At 42.1% G+C, this 21,577-nt stretch overlaps 1 protein-coding gene across 2 annotated transcripts in view; it reads right to left on the reverse strand.

Moving 5' to 3' along the window:
• The window catches only part of LOC143029163 (proteasome activator complex subunit 4-like), a 200,170-nt gene that overhangs the window by 171,904 nt on the left and 6,689 nt on the right, over positions 1-21,577 (reverse strand). For both annotated transcript variants that reach the window (XM_076191649.1, XM_076191648.1), the window contains exon 3: positions 11,909-12,025. In XM_076191649.1, coding sequence (XP_076047764.1) covers positions 11,909-12,025 — 117 coding nt within the window. The remainder of the gene's footprint in view (positions 1-11,908; positions 12,026-21,577) is intronic.

Raw genomic sequence — 21,577 nt, forward strand, 5'->3', positions numbered from 1 at the left:
ATGGAAGGCAGATGTGGAGGGAGTGAACATGAGGGGACGTCCTAGGATGAGGTGGATGGATGGGGTGAAGGGGGCTTTGGGGAAGAGGGGAATGTCTGTTGAGGGTCGCTAATTTAATGAAGCGGCCTTGTTGTGGATGTGCTGTGTCTTGCAACACTGCTTCTGACCCAGGGTAGTGGACAAGGTGCAGGGATGACCCATCATCCAGGAGGTGCTAAGATAAGAGGGAGGGTGGAGGTGTGTGGAGTGTATTCAGGGATGGAATGGGTGGGAATGATTTTATGCCTTTTCCTTTTTAGCTACCTCCCTTGTAAGGGGGAAAAAGCCTTGGTATATATATGTATGTATGGTACTGGGTGTCCATAGTGTTGCTGTGTACTCAAGTTTTGGTCTTCTTAGTGTAGTTAAAAATTTGTTGATCATTTCCTCATTCAAATAGACAAATGCCACTTTTATTGGCCTCAATAACTTGTAGGTTTCTCTGACTATTCCATCAATATGTTTGCCCGGTGTCATGTTTGAGACAAGGTGCCTGAGAAGTATAATAGGGGTTACTAGGCTGGATAGAGTGAGAAATGAAGAATGGAGGAGGAGAATGTGGGTGGAAAGGGAGTTGGGTGATAGGGTTGATAAAAGAGTACTGGGATGGTTTGGACATATGGAAAGAATGAATGAAGAAAGACTAGTAAAAGAAGTGTGGAAGGCAGAGGTGGAAGGAGTGAATATGAGGGCGTGACCTAGGATGAGATGGATGAATGGGGTAAAAGGGGCATTGGGGAAGAGGGGAATGTTTGTTAAGGAAGGATGGGAGAGGCCAGAAGATAGGGGTAAATGGAGAATGGTTGTTGTTGTCGTTCCCTAGACTGACTGTCCGAGCAGTCCCGAGAATGGTTGTGTATGGTGGATGTTGTGATGCATGAGGGGAAGTGGGTGGGGGATGGGGGTGAGGGAGAATGTGTAAGAAATAAATTGACACAGCCTGAAGGGATTTCTCCCCATCTTCTCCTTTTCTGCATGAGGGAATGGCGGGTGTCACTGATTGAATGAAGTGGCCTTGCTGTGGATGTGCTGTGTTTTGCGACACTGCTTCTGACCCAGGGCAGTGGGCAAGATGCAGGGTTGACCCATCATCCAGGAAGTGCCAAAATAAGAGGGAGGGAAGAGGGTGGAGGGGAGTGGAGTATGTTGGGGATGGAATGGGTGGGAATGGTTTTTATGTCATTGATTTTTTTTTTTTTTTTTTTTTTTTAGCTACCTCCCATGTACGGGGGAAAAAGCCTGTGTATTTACCTAGTTGTATTATACCTCATTAATGTCAACTGGATAGGTCGCACCCAATTTTGGCAAAATATTGTGTTAAAAAAAAGTGCTACCTATGCACGAGTATATACATACATATACCAAGGCATTTTCCCCCTTCCAAGGGAGGTAGCCAAAAAGGGAAAGGCATAAAAACACTCCCACCCATTTCATCCCTAAATACACTCCACACCACTCGCACCCTCCCTCTCATCTGAGCACCTCCTGGATGACGGGTCATCCCTGCACCTTGCCCACTGCCCTGGGTCAGAAGCAGTGTCGCAAGACACAGCACATCCACAGCAAGGCCGCTTCATTTAATCGGCGACCCCCCCTCTCCGTCCCCCCTTGCATATAAGGAGAGGACGGGGAGAAATCCCTTCGGGCTGCGTCAAAATTTACTCACACATACTACCCCACCCCCCACCCCCCCGCCCATTCCTCCTCATGCAATCACATCATCATCCATATACAACCATTCTCCACTCACCTCTATCTTCCGTCCTCTCCCTTCCTTCCTCAAAAGACATTCCCCTCTTCCCCAAAGCCTCCTTCACCCCATCCATCCACCTCATCCTAGGACATCCCCTCATGCACGAGTATATAGGGTACATAAAAAGCTGGTACAACAAAAAATGTAGTGAGGCTAAGGATAAGAGAGACAAAGCTTGGAAAAGGTGGAAAAAAGAAAGAAAAAGAAATGAGCAAATGGCAAACATATATCAAACTAAGAAATTATGTAAAAATACTCAGAGATGAAAAGTAAAACTATAAAAGAGGAATAATAGAAAAATGCAAGGAACAACCTCAACTATTTTACAGGTATGTAAATGGTAAACTAAAAAATAAACAAGAAATGGAAAAGCTGTGTCAGGGAAATTATGAATATACAGAAGAACTAGAAATGGCTGAAATTATGAGCAATCATTTCAAAATGGTGTTCACAATTGAAAATTCACCTAATTGAGGGAATAGAGAGAAACCCCCCCAATGAAGGAAATACTGTAACATAGAAGGAAATCAGCGACCAAATAAAAACCTTTGATGTCAGAAAATCATGTGGTCTGGATGGAATTGCAAATTGGATACTGAAAGAATACATAGAGTTGAAGGAAAGAAGGAAAGGTACCACAGGACTGGAAAAATGCAAATCTTGTACCCATATATAAAGGAGGAAACAAGGAAGATCCAATCAACCTTTTCTACATGAGGGGATGGAGAGGGGGGGGGGGCATCGCCGATTTAATGAAGCAGCCTTGCTGTGGATGTACTGTGTCTTGCGACACTGCCTCTGACCCAGGGCAGTGGACAAGATGCAGGGATGACCTGTCATCCAGGAGGTACCAAGATAAGAAGGAGGGTAGACGGTGGAGGGGAGTGGATTGTATTTAGGGATGGAATTGGTGGGAATGATTTTTATGCCTTTTTCTCTTTGGCTATCTCCCTTGTAAGGGGGAAAAAGCCTTGGTATATGTATGTAATAAGACCAAAACTGGAGTATGCAGCAACACTATGGACACCCAGTACTAAAAAGAATATAAAGAAATTAGAAAGAATACAAAGAGCAATGACAAAGTTGGCACCAACTCTCTCCAAATTAACATACAAACAAAGATTGTCCAAATTGGAACTACCAACTCTGGAACAAAGAAGAGAAAGAGGAGATCTGCTGACTATTTATAGAATCATGAAAGGAATGGAAATCCTAGATAGGAATGATTTATCAAAATGGGACAATAGAAAAATACATACATATACCAAGGCTTTTTCCCCTTTACAAGGGAGGTAGCCAAAAAGGAAAAGGCATAAAATCATTCCCACCCATTCTATCCCTGAATACACTCCACACCCCTCCACCCTCCCTCTTATCTTAGCACCTCCTGGATGACGGGTCATCCCTGCACCTTGTCCAATAGAAAAATAAGAGGACAAAAAGAAACTCAAAAAGGATAACTATATAAGAGATCTGAAAAGAAAAAAAAAAAAAAAAAAAAAGCTTCCCACATAGAGTACTGGATACCTGGAATGATTTAGATAAAGAAACTGTGTGTGCAAACACTATTCCCTTCCCATATATTACAACTAGGTAAATACTTGCCTAACCTATACACACTATCAATCTGGTATGTTATACTCAAATCCTTTCCTAGAGTTGACAATGTAATTTTCCTAATTATTTGAGTTTTTGTTTGACATAGATTCCATGAGGCGTTGTATTCTTCTTGGAATCGAAAGAGTAGAGTAACACACATCTAGACTAGTCTTCATCTCTGATGAGAGATTCCTTTTTTTTATAACCTCGACTATTCTTTCTCCCAGGCTACCTCTTTCCTGTTGCTCCATGATCTATTCAAAGATTACTCTATTTCTCCTATCCCATGGTGTTTAGATTTTTTCTATCATCAAAGTTTCATTCTCCCTTCTCAATTTACCAATCTTTTTTGAGTCAGGTTTGTATCCTTTTCCTACTCAAGTTTATTTTCTAGATCATGTAATCTAGCTTCATGTGAGGAAATTACGTTTCTAAAATCTTTCCAACTCTATAAGAATTTCACTTACCTCCATGGCAGAGTATCCAACTTGAGATTTATCTTCTTTTACAAATTTATTTTCAGTACTATATTGATTAGTCTTTCTAATGGACTTACCTTTTTAGGTGTGAAGCTTTCAAAATCATTCATTATTGGTGTAGATATAGCATTGAAAGACTAGTGTTGCTCTGACCTCTAGCACCTATGATTATGATTGTGTTGTTTCACCGAGGCTCCTTTTTTTTCTTAAATGTCAATATGAATAGTTTATCTTATTCAAATGAAGAAAAGGCCCTATCATAAAGGAAATTTTTGCTCATTCTGGTCCAGGCAAAAGTACAGTTATGTACCTGCTTGCAGCAACACATGTTCTGCCATTGTTTTGTTCTACAAATCTATCAATGGTAGGCCACATCGGGAGGATTAGGAGAGGAACAGTGCGAGTTTAGGAAAGATAGGGGTTGAATGGATCAGATTTTTGAGGTAACACATATGTGAGAAAGTTTTTAGAAACAGTAAGGATATTTTTTTGGACCTTTATGGATTTGGAAAAGGCTTATGACAAGATGGACAGGAAGGCACTGTGGGAGGTTTGGCAGATATATGGGATAAGAGGAAAGCTGTTAACCTCTTTAATACGTGTCAAATTCTTGTAGGCAGCATTAGCCGCCTGATGTATGATAATGCATCACAATACTTGCATTATAAAATATAAAGTTACAGCTGTATTACTTATTCTCTTTCACTCTGAATATCAATAACCACAGAAAATATGATCAGGCCAGTTCACAAAATATGAGGGTAACTCAGCTATAACTACAAAATAAATATAATCAAGACACCAACGCCAGCATCCTCATATACCCACTCGTTCCTCATGATACCTACGTAGGTGTCATTGTTTTGAAAGGGTTAAGGGCAGTCACATTTTTTACAAGAGTAGTAAAGCCTGTGTTAAGAATTGGATATGGAGAGCATGTGGTTTGAGGTAAAGGTGGGGCTGTATCAGGGATGTGATGTTGCCACGGCTGTTCATTGTGTACATGGATGGGATGGTGGGCATGGGATTGGAGATGGTCAAAGAAAAGGGAGAAAAGTAGGAGTTGAACCAGTTGTTGTTTGCTGATGACAGTGCACCTGTGGTAGAGTCAGAGGGGGGATTAAGGGAGTTAGTGACTGAGTTTGCAAAGGTATGCTATAGTAGAATATTGAAGTTAAATGTGGGTAAAAGGTGACGAGATGTACAAGGGGAGAGGATGGCAGCAATTTGGAAGAAATTTGGAAGGAAGTGGATAGCTCTAGGTACTTGGGGTTTCATGTAGGAGGAAAGGGATGAATGGAGGTGGAGGTAAAGTGTAGACTGAGAAAAGCAAGTAACTGCCTTGGGGGATTAATAAATGCAATGAGAAATACACATTTGGGAATGAATGCAAAGAGAAGATTATATGAAGGGGTGATTGTGTTGACAGCACTGTATGGGGCAGAGATATGGAATTTAAGAGAGGCAGAGAGGAAAAGTTTAATTGTGTTTGAGATGAAATGTCTGAGTTATGGTAGGGGTTACAAGGTTAGACAGTATGAGAAATGAGGTGAGGAGGAGAGCAGGGGTGGAAAAGGAGATGGGAGATAGGGTTGATAAAAGAATATTGAGATGGTTGGGATACACAAAAGGAGTGAGTGAAGAAAGATTAATAAACGAGGTGTGGAAGGAGATGGATGGAGTGAATGTGAGGGGGTGTCCGAGGATGAGATGGATATATGGATGGAGTGAAAGGTGCACTGAGCAAGAGGGGGGTTGTCTGCTTAGCAAGGAAGGGAGATGGCTGGAGACAGGGGTGAGTGGAGAATGGCTGTGTATAAATGATACTGTGGTGCAAGGAAAGGGGTGGGAGGGTTACAGAGTGGTTATGTATAAATGATATTTTGACGCAGCTCAAAGGGACGGAGAGGGTGGGGGTCATCAATTAAGTGAAGGAGCCTTGCTGTGGATGTGCTGCGTCATCAATTAAGTGAAGCAGCCTTGCTGTGGATGTGCTGTGTCTTGCTGCATTGCTTCTAACCCTGGGCAGTAAGCAGGATACAGGAATGACCTATCATCCATGAGGAACTAAGATGAGAGGGAGGAAAGTGTGGTGGTGGTGGGAGATGGGAGTGGAATGGGTGGGGATGAAATGGTGGGAGTGTAAGTATATGCCTTTTGACTTTGGCCACCTATCTGATAAGTGGGAAAATGCCTTTAGTATACAGATGGATGGAGGCCACAGAAAACTTCTAAGTCTACAGAAAACATGTTATGACAATATCAGCAAAAACCCTTATTTGACAGCCTCAGAACTGAAAAAATCTCACCCTAAGCTGCTGGAAACTGTTTCAGTTTGCACCATACATCAACTTCAACAAGATTTGAAACTCCCTAGCTGCACTGCTGTCAAGAAGCCACTTCTCACTGATACCATTAGAAAGAAATGCCTTAATTTTGCTAAGAAATATAAAAATTGGACACCACAGCAGTGGGAGATGAGGTGGTCTGACAAAAGTACCTTCCAAGTCTATAATAACCATTCTGCCAAGGTAAATCTTCCTTTTCTGTCAGCCAGTAAAACCCTGCCAACATCGTATTGACAGTAAAACACTCGCAAGCAGTCATGGTATAGGGGTGTTTTGGTGGTAGTGCTCGTCTCTACTTCCTTCCTAAGGGCCAAATGATGAATACTGATTGTTATGTCAGCATTCTCAATGACCACTTACTGCACTTTAATGAGATGCACAGCTGCACTCTTACACAAAACTCTGCACCATGCCACAAGACAAGGAAAGTGGCAAAGTTTCTTGCTGATTACAATACTAATGTTCAGGTTTAGTCCTCTAACTCACCTGACCTGCACCCTTTTGAGAATTGTTATCTATCTACGGTATATACCAAGGGTATTTTATTTTCCCCGTTACAAAGGGAGTATGCAACTAAAAAAACAAGTACCTACTCCTACCCATACCACTCCCCTCCACCACCCTTTCCTCCCTCTCATTTTAGCTCCTCATGGATGATGGGTCATCATTGTATCCCGCCCATTGCCCTGGGTCAGAAGCAATGCAGCAAGACACAGCACATCCACAGCAAGGCTGCTTCATTTAATTGGCTAACCAACCCCCTCTCCATCCCCTCATGCAGAAAAAAGAGAAGACAGGGAGAAATCCTTTTGGGGTGTGTCAAAATATCATTCATACATAACCACATAACCACTCCCTACCCCACCAATCCCCTACCATCACAGTATCATCTATACACAGCCATTCTCCATTTACCCCTATCTCCTGCCTTCTCCTCTCTTGGCTACAGGCATTCTCCTCTTGGTCAATGGCTCTTTCACCCCATCCATCTATCTCATCCTTGGTCCTCCCCTGAAGTCCACTCCCTCCACCTTTGCATTCCACATCTCTTTTACTAATCCTTCTTCACTTATTCTTTCTACATGTCCAAACCATCCCAACACTCTCATCAGCCCCATCCATCTCCTTTTCCATCCCTGCTCTCCCCTCACCTCATTTCTCACTCTATCCAACCTTGTAACACCTACCATACTTCTCAGACATTTCATCTCAAACATATTGCAACATTTCTCTTTGCCTCTCCTCAATTTCAGGTTTATGCCATGGGCACAATCACCCCTTCATACAGTGTCCTCTTTGCATCCATTCCCAAATACCTAATTCTCATAACACTTTTTATCAACCCTCTCCCCAAGGTTTTTACTTGCTTCTCTCAGCCGACAATTTACTTCCACCTAAACTCCTTTTCCTTCCACAGGTGACCCCAAGTACCTTAAGCTATCCACTTCCTCCAGCTTCTCTCATTTATGACTTACTTCCACCTCATTGCCATCCTCTCCCTTTGTACATCTCATCATCTTGCTCTTATCCACATTTACCTTCAACTTTCTCCTATCACACATCTTCCCAAACTCAGTCACTAACTCCCTTAACCCCCTCTGACACTGTTATAAGTACAGTGTTGTCAGTAAACAATAACTGGCTTACCTTTTATTTTTCTCCATTTTCTTTATCATCTCCAGTCCCCTGCCCAAAACCCTCACATTTAACTCCCACATCACAGCCATGGCATCATGAATCAGTCCCACCTTTAACTCAAACCACTTGCTTTCTCCATTTCCAATTTGAACACATGCTCTACTACTCTCATAAAAAGTCTCAACTACTTTTAATAGCTTTCCCCCAATCCCATATAGATATCTGCAAAACCTCCCACAGTGCCTTTCTGTCTACCCTATCATAAGCCTTTTCCAAATCCATAAAGGCCTAAAAACTATCCTTACCTTTTGCTACAGCTTTCTCCCATATCTGCCTTACCACAAAAATCTGATCCACACAACCCTTACATTTCCTAAACCCACACTGTTCCTCACCATTTACTCTCTCTGTTCTCTCCTTATCCTCTCAACTAAAACCCTCCCATAAGCCTTCCCAACTATAATCAAACTGATCCTTCTGAAACTACTACAATCACATTTGTCACCATGTTCCCTGTAAAGTGGAACTATACAGGCACTCCTCCAGACCTCTGGCACTCTACCCTTCCATAGACACACATTAAACAACCTCACTGGCCAGTCCACTATTACTGTACCTCCCTTCTTCAGACACTGCACAACACCCATCTAACTTAGGTACCTTACCTGCTGCCACCATTTTCAAAACTACTTGCACCTCATCTTTTATGGTTTCTCCTCCATTTTCTTCTCCAATCACTGTTATTTATATCTTCCCCTTACCACCTCCTCTTCTGTTAACATCTGTCCATATGTGCTTTTCTTCTCTACTTGACTCACCTTTCCTTCCTCTCTTAACTTCCTTCTAAAACACCTTTTTATTTTTTCTTTATTTAAACAGTTTACTCCAAACACCTCTCTACCTTCTGCCCTTTTCTTCTTTCTCCTCTTACCCTCCACTCTCAATTTAACTTCCACCAAAATATTATCTGAATTATTTGCAAGTCATGAGAAGGAAACTTGGCGAGTTCAAGTCAACCTCCCAAACACCTTATGGACAGAACCAAACTTGTTAGTCTCTGGATTACTTCATCAAACTTGCCCACATCATACTTAAACATCTCAGCATGGTGATTAAAGCCTAATTTTTTATTTAGTTGTGTTCCCCTAGGCCCTAGGGGAACAGAGGAAGTAATGCAAAATAACTTGATACACTTTTTCCATTCTAACAACTCTGGTGGGTCCCAAGATTTTTTGTGACGGCTTTATCAATAGGCTTCTTCCCTCAAACATCTTCCAACCCATTGTGATACAACTTATCTAATTTAATGATTTTAGTTAAGTTTTATTGTCTGATCTAAATACCCTTCAACTTATTTAGAATTCTCCCAGGCAGTTATAAGGGAAAGTCATCATACATTTCTTACTATAGCCCTTTTATATTCAAGATGCCTACAATCACTCCTTCAAAAGTGTTAGTGGGTAATTACTACCCACTCCTTTATATTCATTCTTGTTTATATGCAAGCAGTTCAACTCCTTGCACCCCAATAACTCATACCTATCCAATATCATAATGCAATAAATGCAAGTGTCTAATGTGAAGGAGGACAGGGAGAGAAAGGTAATTGCAGTGGGAAGTGCAAAGAAAATGGCCGTGATGAGCAAAGAAAATGGAGGAGAAATAAGGAAGAATGAAGTGAGGGCAGTTTGTTAAAATGATGAGAGCAGGTAAGGCACCTGGTCTGGATGGATGTCATGCAGAATGTCTGAAAAAAGGAGGTACAGTGATGGTGGACTGGATGGTGAGGTAATTTAATGTTTGCTTAAGAGAGGGTAGAGTGCCAGAGGAGGAGTGCCTGTATAGTTCCACTTTACAAGGGAAAAGGGGACAAGGGTGTGTAGTAGTTTCAGAGGGATCTGTTTGTTGAGTGTAGTTGGGAAGGTTTACGGGAGGGTCTGATTGAGAGGATTAGGAGAGGAACAGAGGGAGTAATTGGTGAGGAACAGTGTGGTTTTAGGACAGGTAGAGGTTGCATAGATCATATTTTTTTGGTAAAACAGATATGTGAGAAAGCTATAGAAAAAGGTAAGGATGTTTTTTGGGTTTTTATGGCTTTGGAAAAAGCTTATGCCAGTGTAGACAGGAAGGCACTGTGGGAGGTATTGCAGATATATGGGATAGGAGGAAAGCTTTTCAGAGTTGTCAAGAATTATTACAAGAGTAGTAGAGCATGTGTCAGGACTAGAAATGGAGAGTGAGTGGTTTGAGGTGAAGGTGGGACTTCATTAGGGATGTATTATGTCACCCTGGCTGTTCAATTTATACATGGATGGGGTGGTGCAAGAGGTAAATACAAGGATGGTGGATCAGGGATTGGAGATGGTTAAAGAATATGGAGAAAAGTGGGAGATAAGCCAGTTGTTGTTTGCAGACAACACTGCGCTTGTAGCAGGATCAGAGGAGGGATTGAGGAAGTTGGTGAGAGTTTATGAAAGTGTGTGAAAGAAGTTGTAGATAAATGTGAGTAAATGGTGAGGAGATGTACAAAGGGAGAGAGTGACAGCAGACTGGAAGTGAGTATTAAGGGAGAGAGACTGGGGGAAGTGGATAGTTTTAGATACTTGGGTGCAAATGTGGGAGGAAAGGGAGGAGTGGGGGGTGGAGGTAGAATGTAGATTGAGAGAAGCAAGTAAATGCCTTGGTGGATAAAAAAGTGTAATGAGAAATAGACATTTGGGAATGGAGGCTAAAAGGAGATTGTATGAGGGAATGATTGTGCCAACAGCACTGCATGGGGCAGAAACATGGAACATAAGAGTGGAAAAGAGGAGTTTGAATGTGTTTGAGATGAGGTATCTGAGAAGTATGATAGGGGTTACTAGGCTGGATAGAGTGAGAAGTGAGGAAGAGAATGGAGGTGGAAAGGGAGCTGGGAGATAGGGTGGATGAAAGAGTATTAGGATGGTTTGGACACAAGGAAAGAATGGGTGAAGAAAGATTAGTAAAAGAGGTGTGGAAGGCAGATGTGGAAGGAGTGAACATGAGGGGTCGACCTGGGATGAGATGGATGGATGGGGTAAGAGGGGCTTTGGGGAAGAGTGGAATGTCTGTTGAGGAAGGATAGGAGAGGACAGAAGATAGGGGTGAATAGAGAATGGTTGTATATTGATGATGATGTGATCCATGAGGTGGAATGGATGGGGGATGGAGGGTGACGGAGTATGTATGAGAAAATTTTGATGCAGCCCAAAGGGATTTCTCCTTTTCTGCATGAGGAGAGGGAGAGGAGGTGGGGGTCGCTGGTTTAATGAAACGGCCTTGCTGTGTTTTGCGACCCTGCTTCCGACCCAGGGCAGTGGACAAGATGCGGGGATAACCTGTCATCCTGGAGGTGCCAAGATAAGAGGGAGGGAAGAGGGTGGAAGGAAGTGGAGTGTGATAGGGTTGGAATGGGAGTGGTTTTTATGCCTTTGTTTTTAAGCTACCTCCCTTATAAGGGGGGAAAAAGCCTTCAGTATATGTATGTCTAATTTGTAAATCATTATAAATCCTTGACTACTGTGAAAATTCTATCTAGAACACATTCTACATATCTGATGTATGTGCTAATTTGTAGCCTATATCAAAAGCTAGTTTTCCTTCCAATGATATGCAAAAATAAAAACTGCTCTTCCTCTAAATTCATCATACCACCCTTTGCAAAATCACTTCATTTTAGTAAATAAATAATGTTCTTCACATTACAAGTCTTAGAATTATTCATCAAATCATTCACTTTTGTCAAATGAAACATTGTAAGATAGTGTTCCATGCATTCTTAACATGATGATCACACATTATGGCTAGCAATCTTGGTTTTTTTATTAAAAAAAATTATTAATCACAAAAATCTAGTCATTCCCATACCTGATGAAGCTATGCTGTTCTAAACACAGTAAAAACTGCTGGAAAACCTTTTGTTCTCCAGAAGATTGTAAACTGTGAGAAGCAGAAACATTTCAACTATAAAAGTTAATGCAAAAGTGCATATAAATAAAAAAAATTCACCTTATAATTGAGAAAGTACTTACGAAGGAAGCATAATCATCCCTAGAGCATCATATGGTGAGTAGAAGAGTCGGTCATAGAGTTCATAGAGAGGCTTCCATGGCAGCTCCAGATCCTTTGGGGAAAGTAGTTCACCTTTCCTACAAGAAACAATAGATAATTAGTCATTCATCAAGTTATTTTATTTTGGTCTGCCTCTGTTTCTTTCATGCATATATATACTACAAGCCTTTCCTTCCTTATGTGGGGTAGCCCAAAATACAAATCCCTTTCATTCATATTAAAACTTGTTAAATACCAAACATCCCCTCCCATCCAACCACCTTGTGAACAAGGGGTCACTCCTGTACCCTAAAACACATACATATACATACCAAAGGCTCCTTTCCCCCTTACATGAAAGGTAGCCAAAAAGAAAAAGGCACAGAAACCACTCCCACCCATTTCAACCCCTACATACTCCACTCCCCTCCACCATCTACCCTCCCTCACATCTTGGCACCTCCTGGATGATGGGTCATCCCTGTATCCTGTTCACTGCCCTGGGTCAGAAGCAGTGTCGCAATACACAGCACATCCACAGCAAGGCCACTTCATTAATTTGCCGACCCCCCCCCTCTCTGTCCCCTCATGCAGAAATGCAGAAGATGGGGAGAAATCCCTTCGGGCTGCATCAATTTATTTCTCATACATATTCCCTCATCCCCCCACAACAACTGGCTTATTTCCCACTTTTCTCCATTTTCTTTAACCACCTCCAACCCCTGACCCGCTATCCCTGCAATCACCTCTTGCACCACCCCATCCATGTATAAACTGAACAGCCAGGGCAACATAACACATTCCTGATGAAGTCCCACCTTTACCTCAAGCCACTCATTCTCTCCATTTCTAATCCTAACACAAGCTCTACTACTCTCGTAAAAACTCTTGACTGCTCTTAACAGCTTTCCTCCTATCCCATATATCTGCAATACCTCCCACAGTGCCTTTCTGTCTACCCTGTTGTAAGCCTTTTCAAGCCCAAAAAACATCCTCACCTTTTCCTATAGCTTTCTCACATATCTGTCTTACCATAAAAAAAAATCTGATCTACACAACCCCTACCTGTCCTAAAACCACACTGTTCCTCACCAATTACTCCCTCTGTTCCTCTCCTAATCCTCTCAATCAGGATCCTCCCATAAGCATTCCCAACTACACTCAACAAGCTGATCCCTCTGAAACTACTACACACACTTGTCCCCCTTTCCCTTGTAAAGTGGAACTATACAGGCACTCCTCAAGTCCTCTGGCACTCTACCCTCTCTTAAACAAACATTAAATAACCTCACCAGCCAGTCCACCATAACTGTACCTCCTTTTTTCAGGCATTCTGCATGGCATCCATCCAACCCAAGTGTCTCTGCTCTCATCTTAACAGCTGCTTTCACTTCATCTTTCCTTATTTCTCCTCCATTTTCCTCACTCTTCACTCTCATTTTCTTCGCGCTTCCCACTACAATTACCTTTCCCTCCCTATCCTCTTTCACATTTAGCAACTCCCTAAAATACTCTGCCCACCTTCCTCTCACTGCCTTCTCTTCCATTATCATCTCTCCATCTGCACCTTTTCCCTTTTCTTTTCTACTTAATTCGCCTCTTCCTCTTTTAATTTCTTTCCAAAACATCTTTTTATTACTTTCAAAATTTTCTGTCATACTTTTACCCCATTTCATATCTGCTCTCCTCTTTGCCTCTATCATATGCTTGACTTCCCTTCTCTTTACTTTGTACCTCTCATACAATTCCCTCATCTTAATTTGTAGCCAATCTATGAAAGTTTGCTTCTTCTCTTCTACACCCTTCTTTGCTTCTCATCCCACCATTCACTACCCTTCCTTCTATTTCCTCCCACCCTCCTTGTTCCACATACCATCTTTGCACACCTTATGACTCCCTCCTTGAACCATCCCCATTCCTCCTCCACTCCTTGTTCTACTCTATCCTTCACTACCTCCCACTCCTCTCTCAGCTTCTTATACTCATTCTCCTTTCTCATTTAAGCAGTTCACTCTACGTACTTCCCTACCTTCTATCCTTTTCCTCTTTCTCCACTTTCAATTAACCTTCCACCAGAAAATGATCTGATATTCCCCCATTCTCTCCCCTTAGAACATGTACATCCTTAACTCTTCCTACCATACTCCTGGTCACTACTACATAGTCCATTAACACTGCCACCCTTCCATCCACCACCCTCTCCCATGTGTACTTATGCTTGAATTTCTTCCTAAACACTATATTTGCTATCTCCAACTCTCTTTCGAGACACATCTCCACCATCAATTCTCCACTATGATTTTTATCTGGAACTCCATACTTCCCAATCACTGTCTATTGGTTCATTTCCTACCCTAGCATTAACCTCTTCACTCCGGGGCACATCGCATGTCTGGCAGCATTAGCTGCCCGACGTGCGATGTTGCGTCATAATAATCGCATTATAAAGAATAAAGTCAGTGCTCAATCGTTCGTTTTCTTTCACCCATGAAATTTGATAACCATAGAAAATATGATGAAGCCAGTTTAGTAAGAATGGAGGTTACGTAGGTACGACTACAATAAATATAATCAAGATGCCAACGTCGGCATTATCGCGTACCCACTTGCTCCTCATGACGCCTACGTAGGTGTCACCGTATGGAAGTGGTTAAGGTCTCCCAATACAACTACATTGACATTTCTCCCTAATTCCTCTATGCACTCATTTAAATCTACCAAAAATGCCTCCCTTTCATCTACGTTCTTCTCACTACCAGGCCCATACGCACTTACAAATGGTGAGTGCCAAAACTATACACGATGTTAAGAATAAACTGGATGTGGAGATACGAAAACAGGTCACTATGAACATAGCTCTCATCCTGTAAAATACAACTATGTAAATACATTTCCTTTCCCAGCTTCACCTTCATCCACATCAACCTTAAAGAAACCTCCTTCCACTCCACCTATCTCTTAACTTGAAGTCAACTCTCAATTAACACAAGTTTAACTAACATGTTTTCGATTTAACATGAGTTAACTTTTAAGGAATTTTTTTTAAATAACACGACAATTTCGATTTAACACGATTTGAATTTGGCGGTAAGAGCACTGAGAGAGGGCCACCGCGTGGTCAGTCACCCACACTGTTTTGATCTCAGTCTGAAGCTAGCCCGCACTGTGAGTGGAAGTGTCTGTTTACAAGTTATAGAGAAATGAATAATTGTTACAGAGAAATGAATAATTGTTATAGAGAAACGAATAATTTAGTTAGAGATTGTAAACTCTCATTTTCTGTTCTACACCAAAACAAAAAAGAAAACGGCATCACCAACCCACAATTAATGGTAAACTAATTTTTAAATGTATGAACCATAATTATAAGTCATAAAGGCTTGAAATTTTTTTTACAGAGAAATGAATACCGTATTTTACGGCTTGCAAGATGCTGCATCTTGGAAGACGCACCCTAATATTTGAAAGAAATTTATAAGAAAAAAAAAAGAAAAAAAATCATTCTCATACAAGAACACATTCACTATATACCCGACCACTGAACACAAAAACATAAGAAGCAATGACAACACGTATTGGACGTATCATTTACATTGCGAAATCACTTGTCCGATTTTGTTTGTATGGCAATACTAGTCGGTGATTAGTAAATATACTATACATTTTTCATTGTCCAAGGGTGGTTTTATTTTCATAAAAATAAACAAAAAAAAATTCAAAAATATGCATGTAGACATAAAACTCATACAGACATACATACATATACCAAGGCTTGTTTCCCCCTTACCAGGGGGGTAGCCAAAAAGGAAAAGGCACAAAAACATTCCCACTCATTTCATCCCCGAAAACACTCCACACCCCTCCACCCTCCCTCCCATCTTAGCACCTCCTAGATGACGGGTCATCCCTGCACCCTGTCCACTGCCCTGGGTCAGAAGCAGTGTTGCAGGACACAGCACATCCACAGCAAGGCCGCTTCATTAAATCGGCGACCCCCCCTCTCCGTCCCCCCATATAAAGGAGAGGATGGGGAGAAATAACCTTCGGGCTGCGTCAAAAATTTTTGCTCACACACACTACCTCACCCCCATTCCCCCGTCCAATCCACCTCATGCATCACAACATTTTCCATATACAACCATTCTCCATTCACCCCATAAAACTCAAATGCCGAATAATTTTTTCGGAAGGTGGTGGTCCAAAATGTCTTTCTGCTGCTCTTTTACAGTGTTCTTTGGCATATCGTGCAACTTGTAGCTTGTATGCGATAGTATAACTAAACCGTTTTGATGAACTAGCCATGGTTGATAATTTACAGGACAAAAAATCTTGTGACACGTGTAATAGCCTGGTGGTAACTGATAAAGGCACCTGCCTTGTGCATGCGTTCGTGTGTATGTGTGTGTTGCTATAAGACGAGGGAACGGCCCGTTTTCTCCACACGCCGAGTAGGCTCCAGGAAAGATTATGGTATTGGAAATACTTGTAACAGCTAAGTACTGAGTTTACATCATATAAAAGGTTGAATTAAATAGTACTTAAGGGGGTTAATTCTCATTTCTGTGAAAAATACTCGATTTTGTCAAACTTTGTGTGTGGACTGGTGTGGTGTCCCTGAACACCGCGGGACTGGTTTCCAGACGTATAACGCCACCCTTCTCAGGTAATGGCGGGTTTAAAAGGCCAGAGATTTAAAGGTCCGCCCGTCAGCCACGCCCCTTTCTTTGCTATGGTTTGTTTTCCTTGTATTTTGTCAGGTTTTTTTGTTGTTTTAGAGAATTTTATACTCTGATATTGTTGTACGATAGGTTAGGCAGCAGTCACCACACTCAGTGCGATCGAAAAAGGGTTCAGCATATGCGTGCGTAATTTCTCCACGTGCTAGATAGAGTGAGAAATGAGGAGGTGAGGAGGAGAACAGGGGTGAAAAAGGATTTGGGAGATAGGGTTGATGAAAGAATATTAGGATGGTTTGGACACATGGAAAGAATGAGTGAAGAAAGACTAGTAAAAGAGGTATGGAAGGCAGATGTGGAGGGAGTGAACATGAGGGGACGTCCTAGGATGAGGTGGATGGATGGGGTGAAGGGGGCTTTGGGGAAGAGGGGAATGTCTGTTGAGGAAGGAAGGGAGAGGACGGAAGACAGAGGTGAGTGGAGAATGGTTGTATATGGATGATGTTGTGACTGCATGAGGAGGAATGGGCGGGGGGGTGGTGGGTGTGGTAGTATGTGTGAGTAAATTTAGACGCAGCCCGAAGGGATTTCTCCCCGTCCTCTCCTTATATGCAAAGGGGGACGGAGAGGGGGGGTCGCCGATTAAATGAAGCGGCCTTGCTGTGGATGTACTGTGTCTTGCGACACTGCTTCTGACCCAGGGCGGTGGGCAGGGTGCAGGGATGACCCGTCATCCGGGAGGTGCTCAGATGGGAGGAAGGGTGGGAGGGGTGTGGAGTGTATTTAGGGATGAAATGGGTGGGAGTGTTTTTATGCCTTTCCCTTTTTGGCTACCTCCCTTGGAAGGGGGAAAAAGCCTTGGTATATGTATGTATGTATGTTGTTTATAAATTCACTACTCCATAACTAAATATGTCAGATGTGATAGTTGCCGAAGTATTTTGCTCCATTCTGAACCTGAGAAGTGCAAGAATACTCACCTTAGCAAAGGGATTGTAATGCATGTGTACCATTCATTATGTGAAGGATATGGAAGGTTAGGATTGTCACGATTCTCAGCTGGCATGGGTACAAAAGAAATGTAATGAACATCTGCTGCTTACTTCCCAGAAATGGTCAAAGGATTATGTAAGTAGATATGTGCATTTGATACTCTTTGGAGGCACTTTTATGGAGTAGTGAATATATAAACATAAAAATGCTATTTTCTCAAAACTAGTTTTTTCGCACAAAAGTAACTATAACTTCGTGTGTAAATAAGCAATTTTGATCATTCTTGTTGAAAAATGATCGTGATACTTATATCTAACAATATTAGTAAATTCATTCTTAACCTACTTGATATATATTTTTGACAATTTTTTAAAGTTGTGATTTTTTTTTTATAATTTGCTGTATGGCTGACTTTCTTTTTCACCTATAATTACGAGTATACTAGTTTAGGTACATCTGGATGTCTACTAACTGTACACCAAAGGAAATCATTATTCTCCTTATACTTTTGGAAAAATAAATATTATTTCAAAAATAACTCAAAATTGCAAGTAAATCGTCTGTTGTGTAAACATTTCTTAATGGATTTCAATGAAATTTCTGTCACATATGCATCCCATTTCCCTGCACATTGTGTTAAATTTCCATTGTCTTACATAAAAAGATAAGGTTGGGAGGACCAGAAATGCATAATTCGATCGAGCGAATCACCGAAATGAGAGTCAACCCCCTTAAGCTAACATCATAGTGTAATGACTCAACATACAAATCCAGGTTGCTATAGGTCAAGTGTCCAAGCTCACTTGAGCCTGGGTGTTGCCTACAATACAACATTCATCTTGGAAGATGCACTAGCATTTTTCAGGGTATTCTTTAGGGAAAAAAGTGTGTCTTGTAAGCCGTAAAATACGGTAATTTAGTTAGAGATTGTAAACTTTTGTTTTCTGCTCTATGAACGCCCGGGAGTCAGAGGAAGAGGCAAATGAGGCGGAGGGTGGCTGGTGACGAATGCACACGTAGAATAAATGTGTACCACAAATGGTGGGATGAGGAAACAAAGAAGGTTGTAGAAGAGAAGAAGCAAGCTTTCACACTTTGGTTACAAAATAGGACAAGGGAGTCATATGAGAGGTACAAAGAAAAGAAAAGAGAAATAAAGCAAAGCAAAAGGCAAAGGAGGCAAAGAGGAGAGCAGATGTGAAGTGGGATAAGAGTATGACAAAGTTTTGAAAGTAATAAAAAGATGTTTTGGAAAGAAATTAAGAGAGGAAGAGGAGGCAAATCAAGTAGAGAAGAAAAGGTAAAAGGTGCAGATGGAGAGATGATAATGGGAGAGAAGGCAGTAAGGGGATGATGGGCAGAATATTTTAGGGAGTTGCTAAATGTGAAGGAGGATAGGGAGGGAAAGATAGCTGCAGCGGGAAGCGCTAAGAAAATGAGAGTGATGAGTGAGGAAAATGGAGGAGAAATAAGGAAGGATGAAGTGAAGGTAGTTATTAAGATGATGAAAGCAGGTAAGGCACCTGGTCTGGATGGATGCCATGCAGAATGTCTAAAAAAAGGAGGTACAGTGATGGTGGACTGGCTGGTGAGGTTATTTAATGTTTGCTGGAGAGAGGGTAGAGTGCCAGAGGACTGGAGGAGTGCCTGTATAGTTCCTCTTTACAAGGGAAAAGGGGACGTGTGAATGTAGTAGTTTCAGAGGGATTAGCTCGTTAAGTGTAGTTGGGAAGGCTTATGGGAGAATCTTGATTGAGAGGATTAGGAGAGGAATAGAGGGAGTAATTGGTGAGGAACAGTGTGGATTTAGGACGGGTAGAGGTTGTGTAGATCAGATCTTTGTGGTAAGACAGATATGTGAGAAAGCTATAGGAAAGGGGAAGGATGTTTTTTGGACTTTTATGGATCTGGAAAAGGCTTACGATAGGGTAGACAGAAAGGCACTGTGGGAGGTGATGCAGATATACGAGATAGGAGGAAAGCTACTGGGAGCTGTCAAGAGTTTTCATGAGAGTAGTAGAGCTTGTGTCAGGATTAGAAATGGAGAGAGTGAGTGGTTCGAGGTAAAGGTGGGACTTCGTCAAGGATGCGTTATGTTGCCCTGGCTGTTCAACTTATACATAGATGGGGTAGTGCGAGAGGTAAATGCAAGGGTAGTGGGTCGGGGATTGGAGATGGTTAAAGAATATGGAGAAAAGTGGGAGGTGAGCCAGCTGCTGTTTGCGGACGACACTGCACTTGTAGCAGGATCGGAGGAGGGATTGAGGAAGTTGGTGACAGTGTTTGGGAGAGTATGTGATAGAAGAAAGCTAAAGATAAATGTGGGTAAAAGTAAGATGATGAGATGTACAAGGGGTGAAAGTGGCAGTAGACTGGAAGTGAGCATTAAGGGAGAGCGATTGGAGGAAGTTGATAGTTTTAGATATTTGGGTGCAAATGTGGCAGGAAAAGGTGGAGTGGAGTGAAGGTGGAGGTAGAATGTAGATTGAGAGAAGCAAGTAAATGCCTTGGTGGATTAAAAAGTGCAATGAGGAATAGACATTTGGGAATGGATGCTAAGTGAAGACTGTATGAAGGAGTGATTGTGCCAACAGCACTGTATGGGGCAGAAAGATGGAACATAAAAGAGGAAGAGAGAAGGAGTTTGAATGTGTTTGAGATGAGGTGTCTGAGAAGTATGATGGGGGTTACTATGCTAGATAGAGTGAGGAATGAGGAGGTGACGAGGAGAACAGGGGTGGAAAGGGAGTTGGGAGATAGGGTGGATGAAAGAGTATTAGGATGGTTTGGACATACAGAAAGAATGAGTGAAGAAAGACTGGTAAAAGAGGTATGGAAGGCAGATGTGGAGGGAGTGAACATGAGGGGACGTCCTAGGATGAGGTGGATGGATGGGGTGAAGGGGGCTTTGGGGAAGAGGGGAATGTCTGTTGAGGAAGGACGGGAGAGGACAGAAGATAAGGGTGAATGGAGAATGGTTGTATATGGATGATGTTGTGATGCATGAGGTGGAATGGGTGGGGGGATGGGGGGTGAGGTAGTATGAGCGAGCAAAATTTTGATGCAGCCCGAAGGGATTTCTCCCCGTCTTCTTTTATGCAATGGGGGGACGGAGAGGGGGGGTCGCCGATTTAATGAAGCGGCCTTGCTGTGGATGTGCTGTGTCTTGCGACACCGCTTCTGACCCAGGTCAGTGGACAAGGTGCAGGGATGACCCATCATCCAGGAGGTGCTAAGATAAGAGGGAGGGTGGAGGGGTGTGGAGTGTATTAAGGGATGGAATGGGTGGGAATGATTTTATGCCTTTTCCTTTTTGGCTACCTCCCTTGTAAGGGGGAGGAAGCCTTGGTATATGTATGTACAAATAAATACAAAGAATGTGTGTTTTTGTTGTTTCTGTAACCTACAAATGTATTAATAATGTGTTTGTTCAAATTCAGAGTAACAAAATCCCAAAATAGACAAGACTTTCCCAGTGTCCAGGAACCTAACCCCCCCCCCCTATTACCATTATTTCCTATGGGAAAAATATGTTTAACTAATGCGATTTTGATTAACACAATGTCTCCAGAAACATAACCCTCGCATTAACTCGGAGTTGACTGTGCTAGTATAGCCACCCCTTCTCTCCCTCATCCCCTCTTTACTCCTGAGAACCTCCCAACTACACTCCCAAACTCACACTCACCCCTCCCTTTCAATTTAGTTTCACTGAAAGCCATCACATCCATCTTTCTTCTCACAAAAATACTGCCTATCTCTTCACTTTTACTCTCATCTGTAGCACATCCACATATTAAAAGACCCAAACCTTAGGATACTGGTTGGAAAACTAGACCCTCTTATGCCTAGTATAGCCACCCCTTCTCTCCCTCATCCCCTCTTCACTCCTGAGAACCTCCCAAACTCACACTCACACCTCCCTTGCAATTTAGTTTCACTAAAAGCCATCACATCCATCATTCTTCTCACAAAAATACT

Source organism: Oratosquilla oratoria, chromosome 10 (genome assembly GCF_046742065.1).
Source record: "Oratosquilla oratoria isolate Oo_2021 chromosome 10, ASM4674206v1, whole genome shotgun sequence".
Taxonomy (NCBI): domain Eukaryota; kingdom Metazoa; phylum Arthropoda; class Malacostraca; order Stomatopoda; family Squillidae; genus Oratosquilla; species Oratosquilla oratoria.